The 18,230-nt window shown below is 44.4% G+C and overlaps 1 protein-coding gene across 2 annotated transcripts in view; it reads left to right on the forward strand.

Moving 5' to 3' along the window:
* Positions 1–15,302, forward strand: part of tmem117 (transmembrane protein 117) — a 68,623-nt gene extending 53,321 nt beyond the window's left edge. For both annotated transcript variants that reach the window (XM_063197121.1, XM_063197122.1), the window contains exons 6-8: positions 3,404–3,563; positions 9,330–9,459; positions 10,559–15,302. In XM_063197121.1, coding sequence (XP_063053191.1) covers positions 3,404–3,563; positions 9,330–9,459; positions 10,559–11,265 — 997 coding nt within the window. In that variant the 3' untranslated portion in view covers positions 11,266–15,302. The remainder of the gene's footprint in view (positions 1–3,403; positions 3,564–9,329; positions 9,460–10,558) is intronic.
* The last annotated feature ends 2,928 nt before the right edge of the window (positions 15,303–18,230 follow it).

An 18,230-nucleotide genomic window follows, 5' to 3' on the forward strand; every position in this document is an offset into this window, starting at 1 on the left:
ACATAGTGGTAATCAGATCCTTGCAGCATGACGGTGGGGGGTGCTCTGAGTCAATAGCGTTGTTAATCTCCCTCCACTCAGCGTCGGCACCTTTAATTAGCCGCGCAGGCACAGCAAAATCAATCAACATCACAAGGTCGCCATGCCAGCTCGACCCCTGCGCTCCCCTTACAACACGGGGTCTTTAACCCCTTGCAAGCGAAACATATCCGTGAAGTTGCCATTAAAATGCTGTGGCAAGCCCGTCGAGAGGCCATAGGTACAGGCGTTAGAACTAGAAGTGCTGTTGTGTATTGTGGCGTATGGTAATCCGATGGCCTCTGTGAACTGTACTTCATCAGATGGGATCTCCGTATTGACAAACATTCAGAGGGCTGAATTGGATTAAAGAGAAGAGTCGTTAGTGGTCATAATATTGCTTACGACCCCTTAATGAGGTTTAAAAGGTAAGGCAGAGTTACCCTGTTGCCACAATACCTTGCAAATAAATACTAGCACGCTATTAACTATGCAACAATAAAGCAATTCATTTTAAATATGCTAACAAGTAGGGGACGTTTTCTTATTAAGGCTTCCATGGGATGCCCCTGTTTCTTCTGACGTTAATATTTAGTGCACATTAAGAGGTAATTTAGTGCTCGGTCGAGATTAGCCATCCCTGGGCGAATCAAAGAGCTAATTGCTTCTTAGCATTCTTATCTTCGGCGCGGAAGCTTATAGTCTTGAGGAAGGCCAATGACGCGGGAGGCAACCTTGGCCTAACCCCCCCTTTCACTCTCACATTGCCATTCCACTTTGCACAGGCTTTACGTTTTCAACCTCCGTCAGAACATCATTTCAATCATTCAAACCCTCAGACAGTTTCGCCTGGGATTTTGTATGGTGGAGGCTGTTGTATTTCACATATGAAGTGTACTGTATGTAGTAAGTAAGTACATTTATTCTTGTTCGTATTTGAATGTTATAATTAAATAATTTATTGTTATTAATAATCGTTGCTTAGTCACCATTCCTCCATGTGTACATTGATGTCTTAACACGAGGTCAATGAAGAAGGGTCATACTGTTTCCACAATTTTCCCAGTCCTCTGGGTCAGTAACAAAAAAACGATATAGTAATATTTACAAGTCACCCATGCAAAGCTGGACGGGGCACCCCAATTTGTCAATCTCAGCCCAACTGTCACTCTCCCCTCAAAACAGTGAGACACCCCTCACCCCTCATCCTGGCTCTGTACTCTCGGAAGGAGAACACTGAGCAGATCATCACTGCCATGTGAGTGAGTGTTTTACACAGCTCGCATTGCATCCACTTTTCATGCAAAACAACCTAAAATCAAAACCCCTTTCAACCCCCCTCTCCACCACTACCACAATTCCACCCCACACACACACACACACACACACACACCCCACAAATGCCGGGAGTGCAGCGCCTCGTGTAATCACCTTATGACATAAGCAGCTGTTTTGTAGTACAGCGGTAATCACATCACACACACCTTTTAATCCGCCCTGCTCTGCCGCTTAACTCAAACAGGGGGTTAATTTGGCTGCCAAATAAATTGTCTCCAGGCTGAGTGAGTGAGTGCGAGAGGGGAGGGGAGGGGAGGGTAGGGCAGGTCAAGGGGACAGGTACAGGCTATGGAGCCTGCCTACAGTACCCTCTGTACTACAGTAGCCTGTGCTGGTCTCTGCCTGGATTCACAGTGAATGTTGCAGTGGTAGCCTCATAATGCACCACCATACTGCCTGTAGGACCCCCCCCACCAAGCTGCAAAATAAAAATAAAAACAACAGCAATCAAACAAAGCCTCAAAAGTCAAAATAATATATAGTTTCCCCTTGTCAATTAAGCCATGATAATAGCCATGTTCTGTTGTGCTCTCCCTTCTCACTGTTGTCACAGTACTTAACATACACCAAGGGTATGTATTAAATTAGAAGTCAGCCAGGGCCAGTTTTTAAAATTCTATTTTTTAGAGGATATTCCTCCAAACAACTGCCCTTCCAATGCCAACATCAGAAAGAGCGCAAACAAAATGATTGTGTGTCCTACAGATCTATATCTCTGCTTGACTATCTCTACTTGAGATAATAAAGGTAATAGCTCTACTTGACTACTAACTTTGAGCTATTCTCTCCATTGGACTCTCGTTTCAAATGGCATTGTGTGGTTGTATATTTTCCACCTTACTGTTTCAAATGTGTTTTTTGGCCAGCATTAAACCTATTCTCCTACCGATACTGCGCACTGGCTGTAAATTTAATACCGGTGCTGCACACCTGTGCAGTCCCATCTACTTTCACCACTGGTTGTACATGCTAGCAAGATGGCAGCTGTATTCTGTACACTGCGCTGTACTGCTCTGCTTTCCTCAGTAATCCCCCAAGCTAACGGTGACACATGACATGTCTTGATGTTTTAGAGTGTGAAATCCATGTAATCCATGAAGCAGCCCTAACAGGGGAGGCAGTCTGTGGTCAAAGTGTGCTGTGCTGTTCTGGGAGGGAGAGTGATTCTCTGTGTTGGTGTACTGTATGTGTTTTTATGTGTGTGGTGTGTAATTTTCTCTAATTGTATGCCCATGTGTTTTTTCTCGATGCACTTTCATGCACCTAGTGTTTTCATGCGTGCATGCGCTCGTGTGTGTGTTCTCTGTGTGTGTGTGTGTGTGTGTGTGTGTGTGTGTGTGTGTGTGTGTGTGTGTGTGTGTGTGTGTGTGTGTGTGTGTGTGTGTGTGTGTGTGTGTGTGTGTGTGTGTGTGTGTCTGTGTGAATGTACTGCCCCCTTGAATGTGTGTGTGTATGTGCGTGCGTGTGTGTGTGTGCGTGCGCGCGTGCGTGTGTGTGTGCGTGTGCGCGCGTGCGTGCGTGCGTGCGCGCGTGCGTGCGTGTCTGTGTGTGTGAGTTCATGTGTGCATACCCACACGTGTATGTGTATCTGTGCTTGTGTGTCTGTGTGTGTGAATGGACGTACCCTCCACAGGACGGTCCTGGTTTCCCTGACATTGTTCGTGTTCTCCCCCATTGAATGTGTGTGTGCGTGTCTATGTGTATATGTAATTGAATGCACTATGAAGTATGTACTGCCCTGAGCCCCTCACCTGGCCCTTGCGCTCCCTGCAGGATGCCCCCCCCCAACACACACACACACATACACACACACACACACAATGGTCCTGACTTCTGTGAATGGATGTACTGAGCCATGCACTGTTCTGTCCTAACCCCGCCAGGATGGTCTTCATTTCTCTGATGTGAATGGATGTACTGCACCATGTACTGTCCTAACCCCCCACCCCCACCCCCCTACAGGACTGTTCTGATTTCTCTGATGTGAATGGATGTACTGCACCATGTACTGTCCTAACCCCCCCCCCCCCCCACCCCACCCCTACAGGACTGTCCTGATTTCCCTGACTTCAGTAGTGGTGCTGGTGATCAGTACAGATTGGATCAGCTGGGACAATCTGAACCGAGGCTTCCTGCCCAGTGACGAGGTGTCGCGCGCCTTCCTCGCCTCCTTCATCCTGGTCTTTGACCTGCTCATTGTCATGCAGGTGAGTCTCTCTCTCTCTCTCTCTCTCTCTCTCTCTCTCTCTCTCTCTCTCTCTCTCTCTCTCTCTCTCTCTCTCTCTCTCTCTTCGTCTCTCGCTATCTGTCCCCTGTGGCCAATTAAAACATGCCCCCCCTTTTATTCCCTTTCCTTCCTCTGCTGTTGTGTCTGCCTCTGTGTCTCTCTCTCTCTCTCTCTCTCTCTCTCTCCCCGCGCCCTGCTCTGCCTCTCTTCTTCCTCTCTCTCTCTCTCTTTCTCTCTCTCCCCGCGCCCTGCTCTGCCTCTCTTCTTCCTCTCTCTCTGTCCCTTTTGTCTGCCTCTACCTCCCTTGTTTTCTATTATCTGGCTCCGACTCCGTTCCTCTCGCTCTTTCTCGCTCTCTCTCACTCTCTCTCTCTCGCGCTCTCACTCTCGCTCTCACTCTCGCTCTCTTTCTCTCTCCTTTTTTCTTGTTTCGTTTCTGTCTTTTTTTCGCTCTCCCTCAGAGAAAAATAATTTTGCTCTTGCTCAGACACACAGGCACCTCACAGAAAGCTTGGTGTAGGCAGATTATTATTTTTTTCTTTTTTGCTCAGTCTCCCTCTCTCTCTCTCTCTCTCTCTCTCTCTCTCCCTCCCTCTCTCTCTCTCTCTCTCTCTCTCTCTCTCTCTCTCTCTCTCTCTCTCTCTCTCTCTCTCTCTCTCTCTCCAGCAGAGTAATTGGACACTGGGGGTCTAGATGTTTTATTTACTCTCTGAGCCGTGTTTGCTCCTGGAATTCGTGTCTCCACATTTCGCCACCAATTTCTAAGGTCATACACACGCTCAGCACCGCAGTGTTCTGGTGTAATAGTATGGCAAAGCATGAACCAATCTTCTCTCTCGCTACTCTCTCCTATTGACTTACTTTCGAATCAGCATACCATACTTTGCGAGTTGTTTGCCATCCTGAAATTAGATTTTGACCAAAACAGTTCTCCCCACCCTCCCACACACATACACCAAATTGTACCCAGATGATTCAAATCAATGACAAATAGGTGCATTTTGCATTCTGCTTCTTCAGTCATGCACGTCAGGTCTGCCGGCTTAATGAATTTTTAATTTTTACCGTCGCCCAAATTGCGGAGTAATTAGCGAAAATGACATACTGTAGATCATGTTTGATTGAAGAGGTTTGGTTGGTTGTTGGGAGATAGCTACAGTATGTGTGGCGGCTTTGGTGATGTCTGCCTGGCAAAACTGGAGTGCATTTCTGGAAAGCGTAGTTGCTAACTATGTTAGCTACTTTGTTGGTTGAAATGCAATTTCCCATTGGCAACTATCAAAGTTGCTAACTGCTAACAACTACGCTTTCCAGAAATGCACCCCTGGTTGCCTCCGGAAGCCCCCTTGTGGTAATTACCATTGAGCCACTTTAGAGTGCACCTTTGAGCCCTCTTAGCTTTAATTCAAGGACTTAAATCAATAGGCAAAGCTCATCACAGGAGCTTTTGAGTACATGGTGATTGATGCTCCTACGCGATTTGCCGTTTAACGCGTCTCGATCACTTTTAATTGTTTTTTTGCTCCTATCCAGTATCGTCTTTGTGTCCTTCAGAGTGGCAACAATTGTGTGTGCGTGTGCGGTTGTGTGTGTGTGCGTGTGTGTGTGTGTGTGTGTGTGTGTGTGTGTGTGTGTGTGTGTGTGTGTGTGTGTGTGTGTGTGTGTGTGTGTGTGTGTGTGTGTGTGTGTGTGTGTGTGTGTGCGTGTGTGTGTGTTTGGCAGCTGCACTGCCTATTGACTTTTACTTAATGCTACACCGGTCTCAGGTGGGCCTTGAGTTGTTCATTCAAATCAATCTGCAATAGGCAATCGATGGGCATCACAAACACTGCACAGCTCCTGTTACTGTTGCTGTTACACACAGCTACTGTACTCTCGTAATTCATCTTGACTTAACCCTGTCCACAAACGTTTCCAATTGAAGGAGGACAGTTACTCTTCCTTCAATTGCTCTTGTGTGGACCAGTTTTATTCTTTAATTGATAGTGGGCCATCGAGGTTGCACCAAAGATTCTCTAGGTTCTCAGGGGTTAAGGGTGGTTTATGCCTCGAGATCAGCGTCACTGCATCATGATGCAGTGAGCCGCGCAGTTAACGTAGTGAAGCCCCCCCCATCACGCAGGTACTCTGGGGCACCTCCCCAAAATTGTGTCTCGACGCAGGGAGCGACGGCGTGAAAGGGCGAAAATAGGTCTCTGATTGGTCCTCTCGACCAGCCTGCTCTGTCCTCGAGTCGAGAACAAGCGCTACTTCCTTGTTCTAACCTTCGTCGGTCTACGGACTGTGAGCTCTTCATTAAATTAGTTGCCCGTGCTTTGTTGTTTGATTTATTTACACGAACCAAAGACAACACATGCGCTTGCAAGTTATGACGCTGAAGTTATTTGGACAGTTGAACAGTGGTTCCGAGGTCGAGGAAACATTCCGCTTCGTCCTCGACAAATGAGCCACTTCTTTGTTCCAAACTACCACTGTGGCTGCCAGTGCGATCAAACATGCACGTGATATAAAGATTTAATGTTTCATTTTCATTCTCGTCGAGTCTGTGATGCTAAAAAACAACCGACACGTCTAGTTTACTCTTTGTATTGAAGGCAGTTTCAGCGTGGAATGACATCGCGCAGACCGTGCTTCAAAACAGGGCATAAACCAAAATTAACGGCATCATGGCTGCGACAAGCTCACTCTGTGGCACAAGTAGGAAGCATAACCCGCCCTTTACACCAAAGAGGCCACAGCAATGATTCTCTCAATCCTCTCAGTTCTCAGAACTTCCTTTATTTGGTTCTCAGAATTGTCTTAAGTTTTAACCATCTCTTGTTACACGATCTCATTCTCAGTCTCATTCTCGTTCTCATGCAATGGCGTTCTCATTTGCATGGCCTTGTGTCTGTCTCACTGCAGCACCACAGTGAGTGAGTGTATATCAGCCTCTCAAATCACATACACTTCCCACACTCCCAACATCACACGCACACACACGTAACAGAAAAACTCTGTTGGCCATGATGGCAATCCTCTGTAAAGGTGTTTATGAACGTTATTTATGATTTCTATTACGCTCAGGGTTCTTTTACGACATGGACACAAACCCCACCTCCCCACCCCACTACACTCCACCTCCATCACCACTACCAGGCTCCCCATTGCAATCACTGAGAAGGAAAACGAAGCCGCAAGAACAAGAAAAAAAAAAAGAAAAAAGGAAAGAAGTCTCAATAGGCTTGTGTGGCATCCAAAATGGCGCCACTCACCTTCATCAGTGCTCGCCTCTGTGTGACGGTTAATTCCAGCCTCTCTTTGTCAGTGAGGCGCTGATATTTTATTCAAGGCCCAATTAAGCTGCCGGGCGACTCAGCCAGCTGTGGATGCCCCACCAGCTGTTGTGCTGCCAGGGGATTTGCAATGAGTGGCTCGTGTGGTGCCTCCTAATGTGCCCCTCTCTCGTTCTCTCGTTCTCGCTCCCTCGCTCTCCTGCGCTCTGTTGCTGTTTGCATTGTCCTGACTTTTTGCCCGTGGCACCATTTTCAGCCAACCCCAGCGTTTGCGGGTGAGAGGGTTTGCTGCTCAGTGCAAAGACTGGTGCTTGGAGATATTTTGGGGGCATGTTTTTTTTTACCGTCTGGATGTTTTTTTCCCCCCTCAGCTTTTCATCTAGTGGCTCATATTTCTGGCAGCAGGGTATTGGCATTGTGTAAATGTTGTGCCTAATAAGCTGGATAGAGACTAGTCGTTTTTCCATGATCAGCCTCCAGCTGGAACCGTCCCCTGTCAGCTCACCATGCCTGCCTTTTCCTCAGCTCTGACATTTTTTTTTACCTGTTTAATGAATTAATTGGTCATGCAGTGAGCCCAACGGAGATGTGTACGAACCACACACAGGTGTCTATTTTGTGCTATTTAGCTCGCACAAGAATAGGTACATATATAAATATGAAGTTTTAAAAAAAATGTTACCTTTGATTTTTTTTTTTTGCCTCGTGGCACGAGCAGAACTTAACTCTGGCCGGGCCGCTGTACAGTATCCTTGTGATGCATTATTAACATTGCAGCAAGTTCTATTCACCCCCTTTCCCTTCATCCTACCTCTCCTCCTCCTCTCCTCTCCTCTCCTCTCCTCTTTCCAAAAAGAAACCCCTGTGAGGTTATCTGAAGACAGACTGGTGGAGGAAGGCAAGGCAGCAGGCAGGCAGGCAGGCAGGGGTTGTGTGACTGCAGATGCTTTGCAGGCTGATGCCTTGTGACATGAGGAAGGCCCGGTTCATGGCGCCTCAGGACCCTGGTGCTGCACGCATCCCTGCCTTTGATCACAGCGAATGTCAGACACAATGGCACACTGAAGTCCATGAGTAGCAGTTTACCCTGCGGAGAGAAAGAGAGAGGGAGGGAACAAAAAAAGAAAAAGAGTGCACTTCATGCAGCCCCTTATTTCTTTTGAATTGCCCATTCTGGCTTTTGGTACTTTTTTTAAAAAGCAAAATGCTGTTGTGTGTATACATAGTCAAGTTATTTGCCTTGCTGTTTTAATGGTTTAAGTTGTTTAAGCAACGTGTGCTTTTGGGATCTCAATCGCTACTGTTGCAGCTTCTCTTGGGCAGTTAAATAAAGTGTTGCAGCTGCTTCACTTCACTTTATTACCTCTTTATTACCTCATGATTCGGATTCAGGATTTTTTAAAAAAAACATTTTTCACCTTTGCGGGACGGGGCGAATTTTGACATTCCAGTTTCTAACTCCACAAAAACAAGGCAGAAAAATGTGGATGTAACACAGGGAAATGTTCTATGAAACAACTTCCTTGGCCGGTGCCTGCACTCTCTCTGTCTCTCTGTGGTGTGTGTGTGTGTGTGTGTGTGTGTGTGTGTGTGTGTGTGTGTGTGTGTGTGTGTGTGTGTGTGTGTGTGTGTGTGTGTGTGTGTGTGTGTGTGTGTGTGTGTGTGTGTGTGTGTGTGTGTGTGTGTGTGTGTGTTATTTTGATGTTCTTCAGATTCCATTGAGATTATTCTCATATAACACCCATGAACTGAAAAAAAAGAACTTTTGAGAAATGGGACTTGCCGGATGCTCAATATATTGCCTAATTGAAAAGCCTACTTTTGACTTTGCACATAACAGATCTTAGCCAGGCATGGGGTTCAATTGTTCACTGCTGTCATTCTCCTGTCATTGATGTGTTTCTATGCTCTTTGTTCTTGCGCTCGTTTCAAAACTGGTGCAGTATCACTCCATTTTAATGATCCCTATTGCAGTGTCTCAACTGCATGTGGAAACCTTATGTTTACATGGTACCTAGCACTAACTCTAACCCAACATTTTACCCGTACCCATAAGATATTGCATAAATAAATCATGTGACATGTTGTCCCAGATTTCATTACATTCTACTGCATGGTATGGATGTACTGCGAAAGAGATTGTAAATTAAACAGGATATTGTACCGACAACGAAGTCTATATACTGTAGAAGCAGTGGCGTAATGGTTTGGGAGCAGGTCTTTGAATAAGCCAACATTGCCAGTTCAAATCCTACTATTTCATCCATGGCTAAAGTGCCCTTGAGCTCACATTGCTCCTGGGACGGTAACCAATACCCTGTAATAACTGCAAGTCCCTTTGGCTAAAAGCGTCTATGTCCCTTTGGATAAAAGCGTCTATGTCCCTTTGGCTAAAAGCGTATAAGTCCCTTTGGCTAAAAGCGTAGGGTGGAGTTGCGGCTGTGAATGATTTTCTCTCCTGTGTTTTTCAGGACTGGGAGTTTCCACACTTTATGGGCGACCTGGACATGAACCTCCCTGGGATGCCCACCACCCACGTGAGATTTAAGGTTCCTGTTTGCAAAAGGATCTTTAAGGACGAGTATCACATCCACATAACTGGTACGACCGATAATAATAAATAACAATAATAATACAGTTCATGTATAATGCACTTTACATTTCAAGGAGCATCTGCATGTGCTAATAAAAATCTCAAAGTGCTAACTAGAATCCCCAAGGCTGTGGCCCCATCATGACCAGCTATATTGTTGCACTCTCTCTGTGTTATAAAGACCCTTTTATGATGCAACACCTCTTATTTGAAGTAATAAAAAGAATATTTCAGTGAATGAGGTTTTTTAATGAGACCACATTCATTGCGTGGTTATCAGGTGAATACATAGCCTTGGCCAGAGGGCCCATGTCTTTGAAAGTGTAGTTGAATAAGCGCTATCTTTGCAGGGATTATGTTTTGTAATATATGCTGACATTTCTTTTTTTTACACTGAAGGTAAAAAGTCTGTGTAATAATATGCCTAGCCATTACCGCATTCCTTGGTTGTCCTTATGTTACTCCTCAGCGTTCCCCATAGTAACACGTTAAATAGCTCAAGGCTGCCCAGCTATTTGCACCGGGCTGTTAACCCCGGCGCTTTGCACAGACACTGAGCATTATGGGAAAAGGGATACGTGAGTGCTTTGAATATGAAGTTCATTAAAAGATACTGGGAGACCTCATTTTCCATTTCTGCATCGAACCCCACTGGTTTATTGCAGAAGAAATTGATTGCTGTTCTAGAGCTTTGTCTGACGGTTGTTATGCAGTGGTTCAGTGTGAGTAATGCCTTCTCACCTCCGTTTTTTCTTTTTTTTTTGCGGTTGTCAAAGTGACTGATTATACCCATAGAAACATGGAATGTATCATGGGAATTCTGTGTCGAGAAACGAAAGTCTTTTTTTAATGACTAGTCTTTCTATGCCAATCATGGACACTTGCATGGATGCACTGCCTTTTAACAAAAGGATTTTGAAAGGAATTTTTGTAGTTGGTCCATGTGTGAAATAATAATAACATTCACACAAAAGCTTTTTCCCAAGAATGCTGTCTTATTGGTCTTATCTGATACGTTACCCATTTTTCATACCTATTCCTTCCTTTGGAGCGTCAAACAAATAATCCCCCCCCCCCTTCCTATTTTTCCTGTGCTGTGTGTTCCAGGCAAATGGTTCAACTACGGCATCATCTTCCTGGTCCTCATCCTGGACCTGAACATGTGGAAGAACCAGATCTTCTACAAGCCCTATGAGTACGGCCAGTACGTGGGGCCCGGCGAGAAGATCTTCACGGTGGAGGAGCCCGAGACGCTGGTGGAGTTCAACCGCAGCACACTGACCTACGAGTGGCGCTCCACCAACGTGGACCCGCGCTCCAACCTCACCTACGTGCAGCGCGACATGTTCCTGCACAGCCGCTACGTGGGGGCCAGCCTGGACGTCAAGTGCCTGGCCTTCGTGCCCAGCCTGGCCGCCTTCGTCCTCTTCGGCTTCTTCATCTGGCTGCTGGGCCGCTTCCAGAAGAGCGAGACCTTCCCCGAGAGCCAGGACAAGGCGTACGAGCGCATCAAGAGGAAGTCGCCGTCCGACCTGGGCGTGACCCCCGAGGAAGTGCACATGTCCATGAGCACCGAGACGCTGAAGCGCAGCGGCACGCCCATGCTGCTCTCCGTCGACGCGCGCCACTCGTCGGTCCACCTGGGCTTCATCAACAACTCCATATCGCCCACCTCCACCGACGCCGGGGAGACGCACCCCAGTATAGTTGTAGACCCCGCGCCGCCTATAGAGGAGCCTCCTCCCAATGACACCAATAACACCCCCACCACCACCACCACAGTCAACCCTGATGTCAGCAAACACTCACCTTGACGTGACTCCACTACCACGGAGCTGCTTGTCTAGAAATGCTTTTTCAAAAGCGCCTGAGTGGCACCTGTCAGCAGAGTCTACAGTTTCCTTCGGGGCTGTGCCTTCCTGAGCTAGAAAGATAGCCGCTTTCCTCCCTCCCTTCCTCCCTTCCTTCCTGCCTGCCTTGGCACTGCCTGCTCTGCTCACCAGGGCGGTCACTGGAGAGAGAGTATCCCCTACTGAGTTACCTCCACAAATGGATGCGAGACCTGAGTTGTGTCTCTGGAGGCAGAGAGGGTTGTTTCTTTTCTTTCCCCTTCCTCAGCTGAAGGCGTCTTCAGGCAGTCGCAAAAGCCTGACTGTTTGTGTTATTTTTATTTTCTCTACTTTTCGGAAAGAAACAGAAACTTTTGTTTTTGTACACCTTTGAAAAAAAGCTCATTGTACCCAGCACCAAGGGTGGAAACAAAACAAAAAAAACATGGTCTCGTTCTTTCTCTCTCGCTCTCTGGCGCTCTGAAGAAACTGTCTCAAAGGTGCTTTACATTTACATTTTGTAACTCACTATATCTTTTTTACAAAAATATTTTGGTGCCTACAAGGAAAATTAATATTTATACTGGAAGCGCATGGCAAAAAAAGTGGTCGTGGATATTTTATTGTACTATTGTGAACTATTTCAGAAAAAAAGGTGTGCCTTGAATTACAACTGTGTGTTGTGTTGTCCGGTGTTAGATGGAGGTTTCTCACAATCTGTCTGTTACGATTGCTCGTTTTATTGATCTGTCGATGTACTGTTCCTTGGGGGGTTGTTTGACGTTTGCCGCTCACCTGCATGAGTTGCCGTCAGCAATTGCTGATGTGATTGCATTTGGGCATACTGATGTTTCATGGGTATGTTGTGGGCATCCCATGTTATTTGTGCTCTGAGACTGTTGTGGCATTGGTGTATGTATGCATTAAAGCAAATACAGTTTGTACGTACACTGTGCATGCAAGGTTGGGGAGGAAACAAGGTTACCTGGGGAACCTACAGAGACGCAGATAATATTAATTAATCAAGTGCAGCATTTTCTACAACTGAAGCATGCAAGGTTGGCTTTTACACAGATATTATGCACATGCTTCCTGGATGATAAAACACATGAAGCCAGTGTAATCATTTACTCACCAGTGTTACAGTACAGGCACCGTACCGTGTGGCAGTATAGGATGCTGCAATTCCCGGCATCAGGTCACCACCATCTCCAAACTTCATTAGTCTTAATTACCTGGAGATCATTCTTGAGGTTCAGTGGCCCGGTGTTGGCTAATGAGGGAAATGCGACTCATATCTAGCGCTTACACTGCAGGCTCATTGCGTTTATGCATTAACGGCCTGGAAAAGTGGAGCCATCCAAAGATTAATGTGCGTTGTATGCCTCTTCCACCTCTCTCTCCCCTTGAACTATATATTTCACATTAATGTGTTAAGACATGCACTAATTTCAAGTCGGAGTAAGAACACCATGCGAATAGTTCTTTTGAGCAGTCTGACTCATCTGTATCGGACGTATTTATCGATGCCCATCTTTCTTACAATATGTCTTGTTTTCTTGTTAAGTATGTCAAAGGCACCCCCAACCCACAATTACATTTGAAGGATCACACTGTCTGATCTAATTTAGTATAATTTGCAGTTTGTTACGAGAGCTTTGAAAATCTTCAGTGTCACTAACACACTGGCCCTAAGGTTTCTGTTTTCATTACTGAGTCACGTCTATTTATCTTCTTAAAACCTGCATTACTTAACTGATGTCCTGCATGTAGTAGGTGGTCATGGACCTCGTCATTATGCAGGTGTTATTTATTTGATGAAGATGAGATCTACTATGTGTGTGTGTGTGCGTGAGCATCCATGTGTATATGTCCAGACAATGGGCGCAATATATGGTCAACACTATTAATCATGCATAATGAAATTGATTGGCTTTGCATAAACGTGTATCCCTGACATAAAGAATGACTATGTGAATTCTGTTAAAACAGAAAGAAAAACCTATTGTTCCCAAAAACAGTTAAACTACTTATTAAAATGACTCATGTATTTTTTTCATCTGCATGATGTCTCTGGCCTTTCTAGTGTTTCAACACTTCTCTCTTGACTGTGTTGCCAGGAAGCAGGAAAGAATGTTAGCATAGTGGAGTGGTTTGGCTTTGGGAAAAGTCACCCACATGGTGATTCTAAAACGTTAAAGGAGGCCCTTGCTCCAGTCTGCAGTATACTACATCATATAACATTAACCTCAATGTTTCATCAACATTGTTTCTCAGCTATTTAATTTGTTTACTGTCTTTAATATTCCATTGCCGTTTCAGAACTAATGTGTATGTTTGTCTATGTGTTTGCAATATTTTGAGCATTTGCCTACATACAGCAAGTTAATATATACATATGTTTGAACTAGCCTTTTCAGTCCACGGTGTCCCTTTTCTAAGGCTGGTCAGTGTTTGTTGTAAATTGTTTTAACATTTAGCTTCTTACAAGAAACGATTTTTTAAAAATCTATCAGTTTCTACAGAATGCTCTTAGTGGTTCAAGTATCTAATGTCTCTTTTCCACTGCTGGTTTTCCAGTTGGCCTACAGCACGACAAAGCGCAACTCGGCCGACACTTTTTGCTTTTTGAATAGGCACGTCACAGCTCAATTGTAAAGCAAAAAGTGGCGAGTTGTAGGCCTACCAGAAAACCAGCAGTGGAAAAGAGGCATAAGGGGACTATGTGACTATTTTTACCAAGACGTTTTGCCTGCTGACACCCTGTACTAAGCACAATGTCACTGCACTGCTTTCCATACATGTTGGAAAACCCTGCATGCCAGGGTTCGACAGGATACGAGGTCCCTTTTTTCAGTTAGTGTTCATCATTAGATAGTGCAACAGGTCATTACACCAGTTTTTACTAATTTTCTGCGAGTGTGATCAGACATATCAGTGTGTGCTGAGCTTATTAGAGACAGAAAAATCATCAAGACAGATTATTGTAAAAACACTGACTAGCTGATGGTTCCGGAAACTGAAGTTGTGTTTGTAATAGTTTTGTATGCCATTTCGCTTAATTGGTCAACTTCTAAATGTTAATTTATTTGGATTTGTGAACTGTCATACTGTTACATATCCTGTATTTGAAGTATCACTGCTGGCTTTCTCTTGACAGTTGGCAATTAAGGGTGTTTATCCCAACTGTTTATGAGTGTCTTTTGTTAAGTCACTTACCGTATTAGTTAATAATTGTGAGTTTATGCAATTGCCAAATGACCTGTGCATGAGCTTTTCGATTCTGTTGCACTTGGTTTGTGAACACCATAACTGTATTTTGTGGGTTTTTTATTTATAAAATGTTCATTGTCACTTCGAAGCCATTATCACTATGCATAATGTTACATAAAACACAGAGTATTTGATTGTTTTGCCGTGTGTTTATGTAATGTGTGCAACAGTGCTGCAATTCTAAATGAATGTGATAGCTATTTCAGCTGAATTCATGTTTTTGTACATAGAACAGAAAGGCCTGCTGTGACTAATCCTGAAAGGACTATTCCTGCCATTTTACACATGCAGTTGTATTGCTCACACTACTCCACTTGCCAGTACCCGAAAACGTGCCATTTGTTGTTCAGCCCTTTCCAAGATTGTGTCCATTAAAAAGCATCTTAGCATACTCCAAATATCATCCCAAAAGCTATTTCTGTACTCTATGGTACTGTGTTGAATAGCCTTTGGAATGTTATTTTTGGAGTATGTTTTTTAATGAAAACATTAAACAAACCTTGTCCCCATGAGAATGGCCAGGATCTTGGGGAGGGCTGAACAAAAAATAATGCTGCATTGTCAGGTGCTGACAATACAACGGTAGCGGGATCAATAGAGCTGTGTGTTGAAATTGGCAGGAATTGTCCTTTAAGATTGTTTTGCTTTGTTTTCTAAGGAGAGGTGACACTTTCTAAACACACGTAACAGTTGTAAGTGGCTACTTGTCAAGTACTGCTACCAATAAATGACATTTTGCTACATGCCAACTTTTTCTGATGATTGAGAATTTCTTTGGTGATTGTGCCCAAGTGACAAATACATGTAGTAGGTGATGCATGATGTGAATGTCATGGATATCACTACTTTGATTTACATTTTGGAGTCCTCTGAGACTTTGTTGCCAAGTAAATGTAGGGGTCCAATACATGCAGACATCGACCCAAATAGAATGAACTTGGAATGTTACATTTTGAAAGTTTTGAAAGGCATCCGAATTTGATATGAAGCTATGTAGGACTAGCCTGGGAACTCCCATACTGCCTTTAGTTCTACACAATCGTTTCGATCTGAAAATGTGATTAGGTCTGGTGTTAACCAGGCAAATGTAGGACTGGGTTAAGAACAATCTAGTCCCAGTTTTTTTTTTGTCTGCAAAAATCTACCTGACCTACACCTACCTGCCATAAATGTTGATGAACAGTATCATTTTTTTATTTTAATATAAATGAAAACATATCTGCATCTATTATCACATTTTCCCAATATTTACAAAATTCAGAGAAAAGAAAGAAACCCAACTGGGAAACTCCAAGTCCCAAAAGAAAGCCCAACTGGGAAACTCCAACTCCCATTGACATTGTGACACAGCACTCCACAGCACAAAAGTGCACACTGCACACAAAATTGCATTTATGCCTCACCCGTGCAAGGGGGCACCAATGGCACCCGAAAGGGATCAGTGCGGTGGGACGGTGGGATGGGGGAGAGCACTGGATAATTACTCCCCCCACCAACCGGCAACATTTGGGCTACAAGTCTGACGCCCTATCCACTTACCCATGACTGCCCAATCGAGTAATCGAGTTGTAGATATCTGAAGAAAAGGCATTTGTTATGAGACAAGGATAAATAAACATAGCGTATCTATCTACGTAGTAGATGAGGCATTGCCTGTACTCACATACTGCATGATTGCTGTTAAAGGGGAATATTTCAGGACACAAATCTGGAACAGTCTCTAATGGAGAAGGCCATGCTTAACTGTGAGGCATTGACTGAAATTGGGATTTTAATTTTATATGATAGGGAGGTCAGGTGGTAGCCTATAACGTGCTGCATTTTCTGTCTGTAGTGAAACGTTTCAGACTTTTAACAAAAGGACATCTTTAAAGCTCCACATATGAAAGAAAATACCAGTTCTTGTAGTCTTTTAAAATGTAGGCTATTTCAGACACTTTTCAACTGAAATTGACAGATTATTACGAATTGCTTCCTGATGTGCAGAATATTAACCTTATCCAGCACGGAGGGTAGGCTATTTATTCCAGCAAGCAGATTCCAACCTTCTGGAGAAGTTAACTGATAGAGAAAGTCATTTATTTCCAATTAGGTGCTAAATTTGGCTTAATTAGACTGTCCGTGCCATGAGCATGAGTACTTTCAGTCTGCCACTGCTATGCACAGTGATCAATGCAGAAGAAGATCATGTGATCAGAGTTAAACTCTCTCTCTCTCTGTCCCTCCGTTCCGTCCCTCCCTATGTGACTCATACAGTCAGCTCATCAGCGGCATTGACAGCACAGAACTATAAAGACCCTTCAAATTCAGAATCAATCCCTGAGATTTCCTCTGAGACTGCGGAGACATGCTTGACTTGTTATGGAAAGATGAGAAGGAAGTGTTGCCGCCTGTGTCTTGTGTTGTCCAACCTCCTTGGGTACTGCTGGGAGAATGACAGAACAGCTTGGACAAGTCCCAAAGTGTGGCGAATGGTCTGGTCTAGTATGACTGAATGATCTACTGACTGAGACATTTACAACAGATTCGCTGGGTTGCCCTAGTCCATCTCTCTTTCTCTCCGCAATTACCAAGGATGTCACTCTGTACTTTCTTTCAGCTGGAGTGAAGAGGAAGACAGATGATATCTGTGTACCCTGACACAACATGGTTGACAGGAGGTGACACTAGTGGTGTGGATCGGCACTGCCCTCACGATCCGATTCGATCACGATTCGGGAGGTAGTAGATCCGATTCGATTCTATTAGATCCAATCCGATTCGATTCAATTCTACAATGCATTGCAATGCATTACATTTCTACTGAACGCAAAGCAAATGTTCAGCCATGATGAGGAAATACAAGTAGTCAGATACTGAGCAACAATTTATTGGCTGTTTTCTGTATCAGTCTGTATCAGTCTGGCAATGTTTAAAAGTGTTTTTATTTAATTTAACATTCTTTTGCTCCCGAAATATCCATGGAAGTAATTGAAACTTAAAAAAATTGCCGTATTGATTCTGGAACTTGCCGGATCTGGATCTGGATCGTCCATGCCCCGGATCGATTCGGATCGCCGAATCGATCATTGTTGACACCACTAGGTGACACGGCAGACACATAGGCAGCTTGGTGGTTGACACACAGATAAAATTGGATCCTGTCTAAAGATACAATCCAAAATAACTTCCAGAGCAGTTGCTCATCTTCTCTACCCACATGACTCTGTCTGTTTGGTTCAAAATCTGTATCTCAGCAGGGTGCTGAAAGCTATTGCTGGGCCCAGAACAAAATAATCTGAGAGGGCCCCCTCTGAATTCTGGGCCCCCCTTTCCTTTGGCCTGGGACAACTGACACCCCCCCAACACTTTCGGTGGACCTCACAGGGCCTCCCAAGTTGATGAGATACCAGTAATTGCTATTAAAGAAGTGTACCATGCCTGTCCTACCATTGACATGCCTGGGGTACAGACATGTGGATGCAGCAGTTTGAGTAATTAAATAAAATTCCATCTGTTCTAGCTGCGACAGATAGACTGAATACCATCAGAAAGGTATACTGGAGGACAGATATCCAGTTGTAACCTGTTGGGTCAGAAATGTCTGATTTAGGCGCTGGTTACACATATGCGGATATTTAATACAGATACTTTTCTATCCGTTTACGTGAAAACATGAGATGTGTATAAAAATAAAA

The sequence above is a fragment of the Engraulis encrasicolus genome, chromosome 4 (assembly GCF_034702125.1).
Source record: "Engraulis encrasicolus isolate BLACKSEA-1 chromosome 4, IST_EnEncr_1.0, whole genome shotgun sequence".
NCBI lineage: Eukaryota > Metazoa > Chordata > Actinopteri > Clupeiformes > Engraulidae > Engraulis > Engraulis encrasicolus.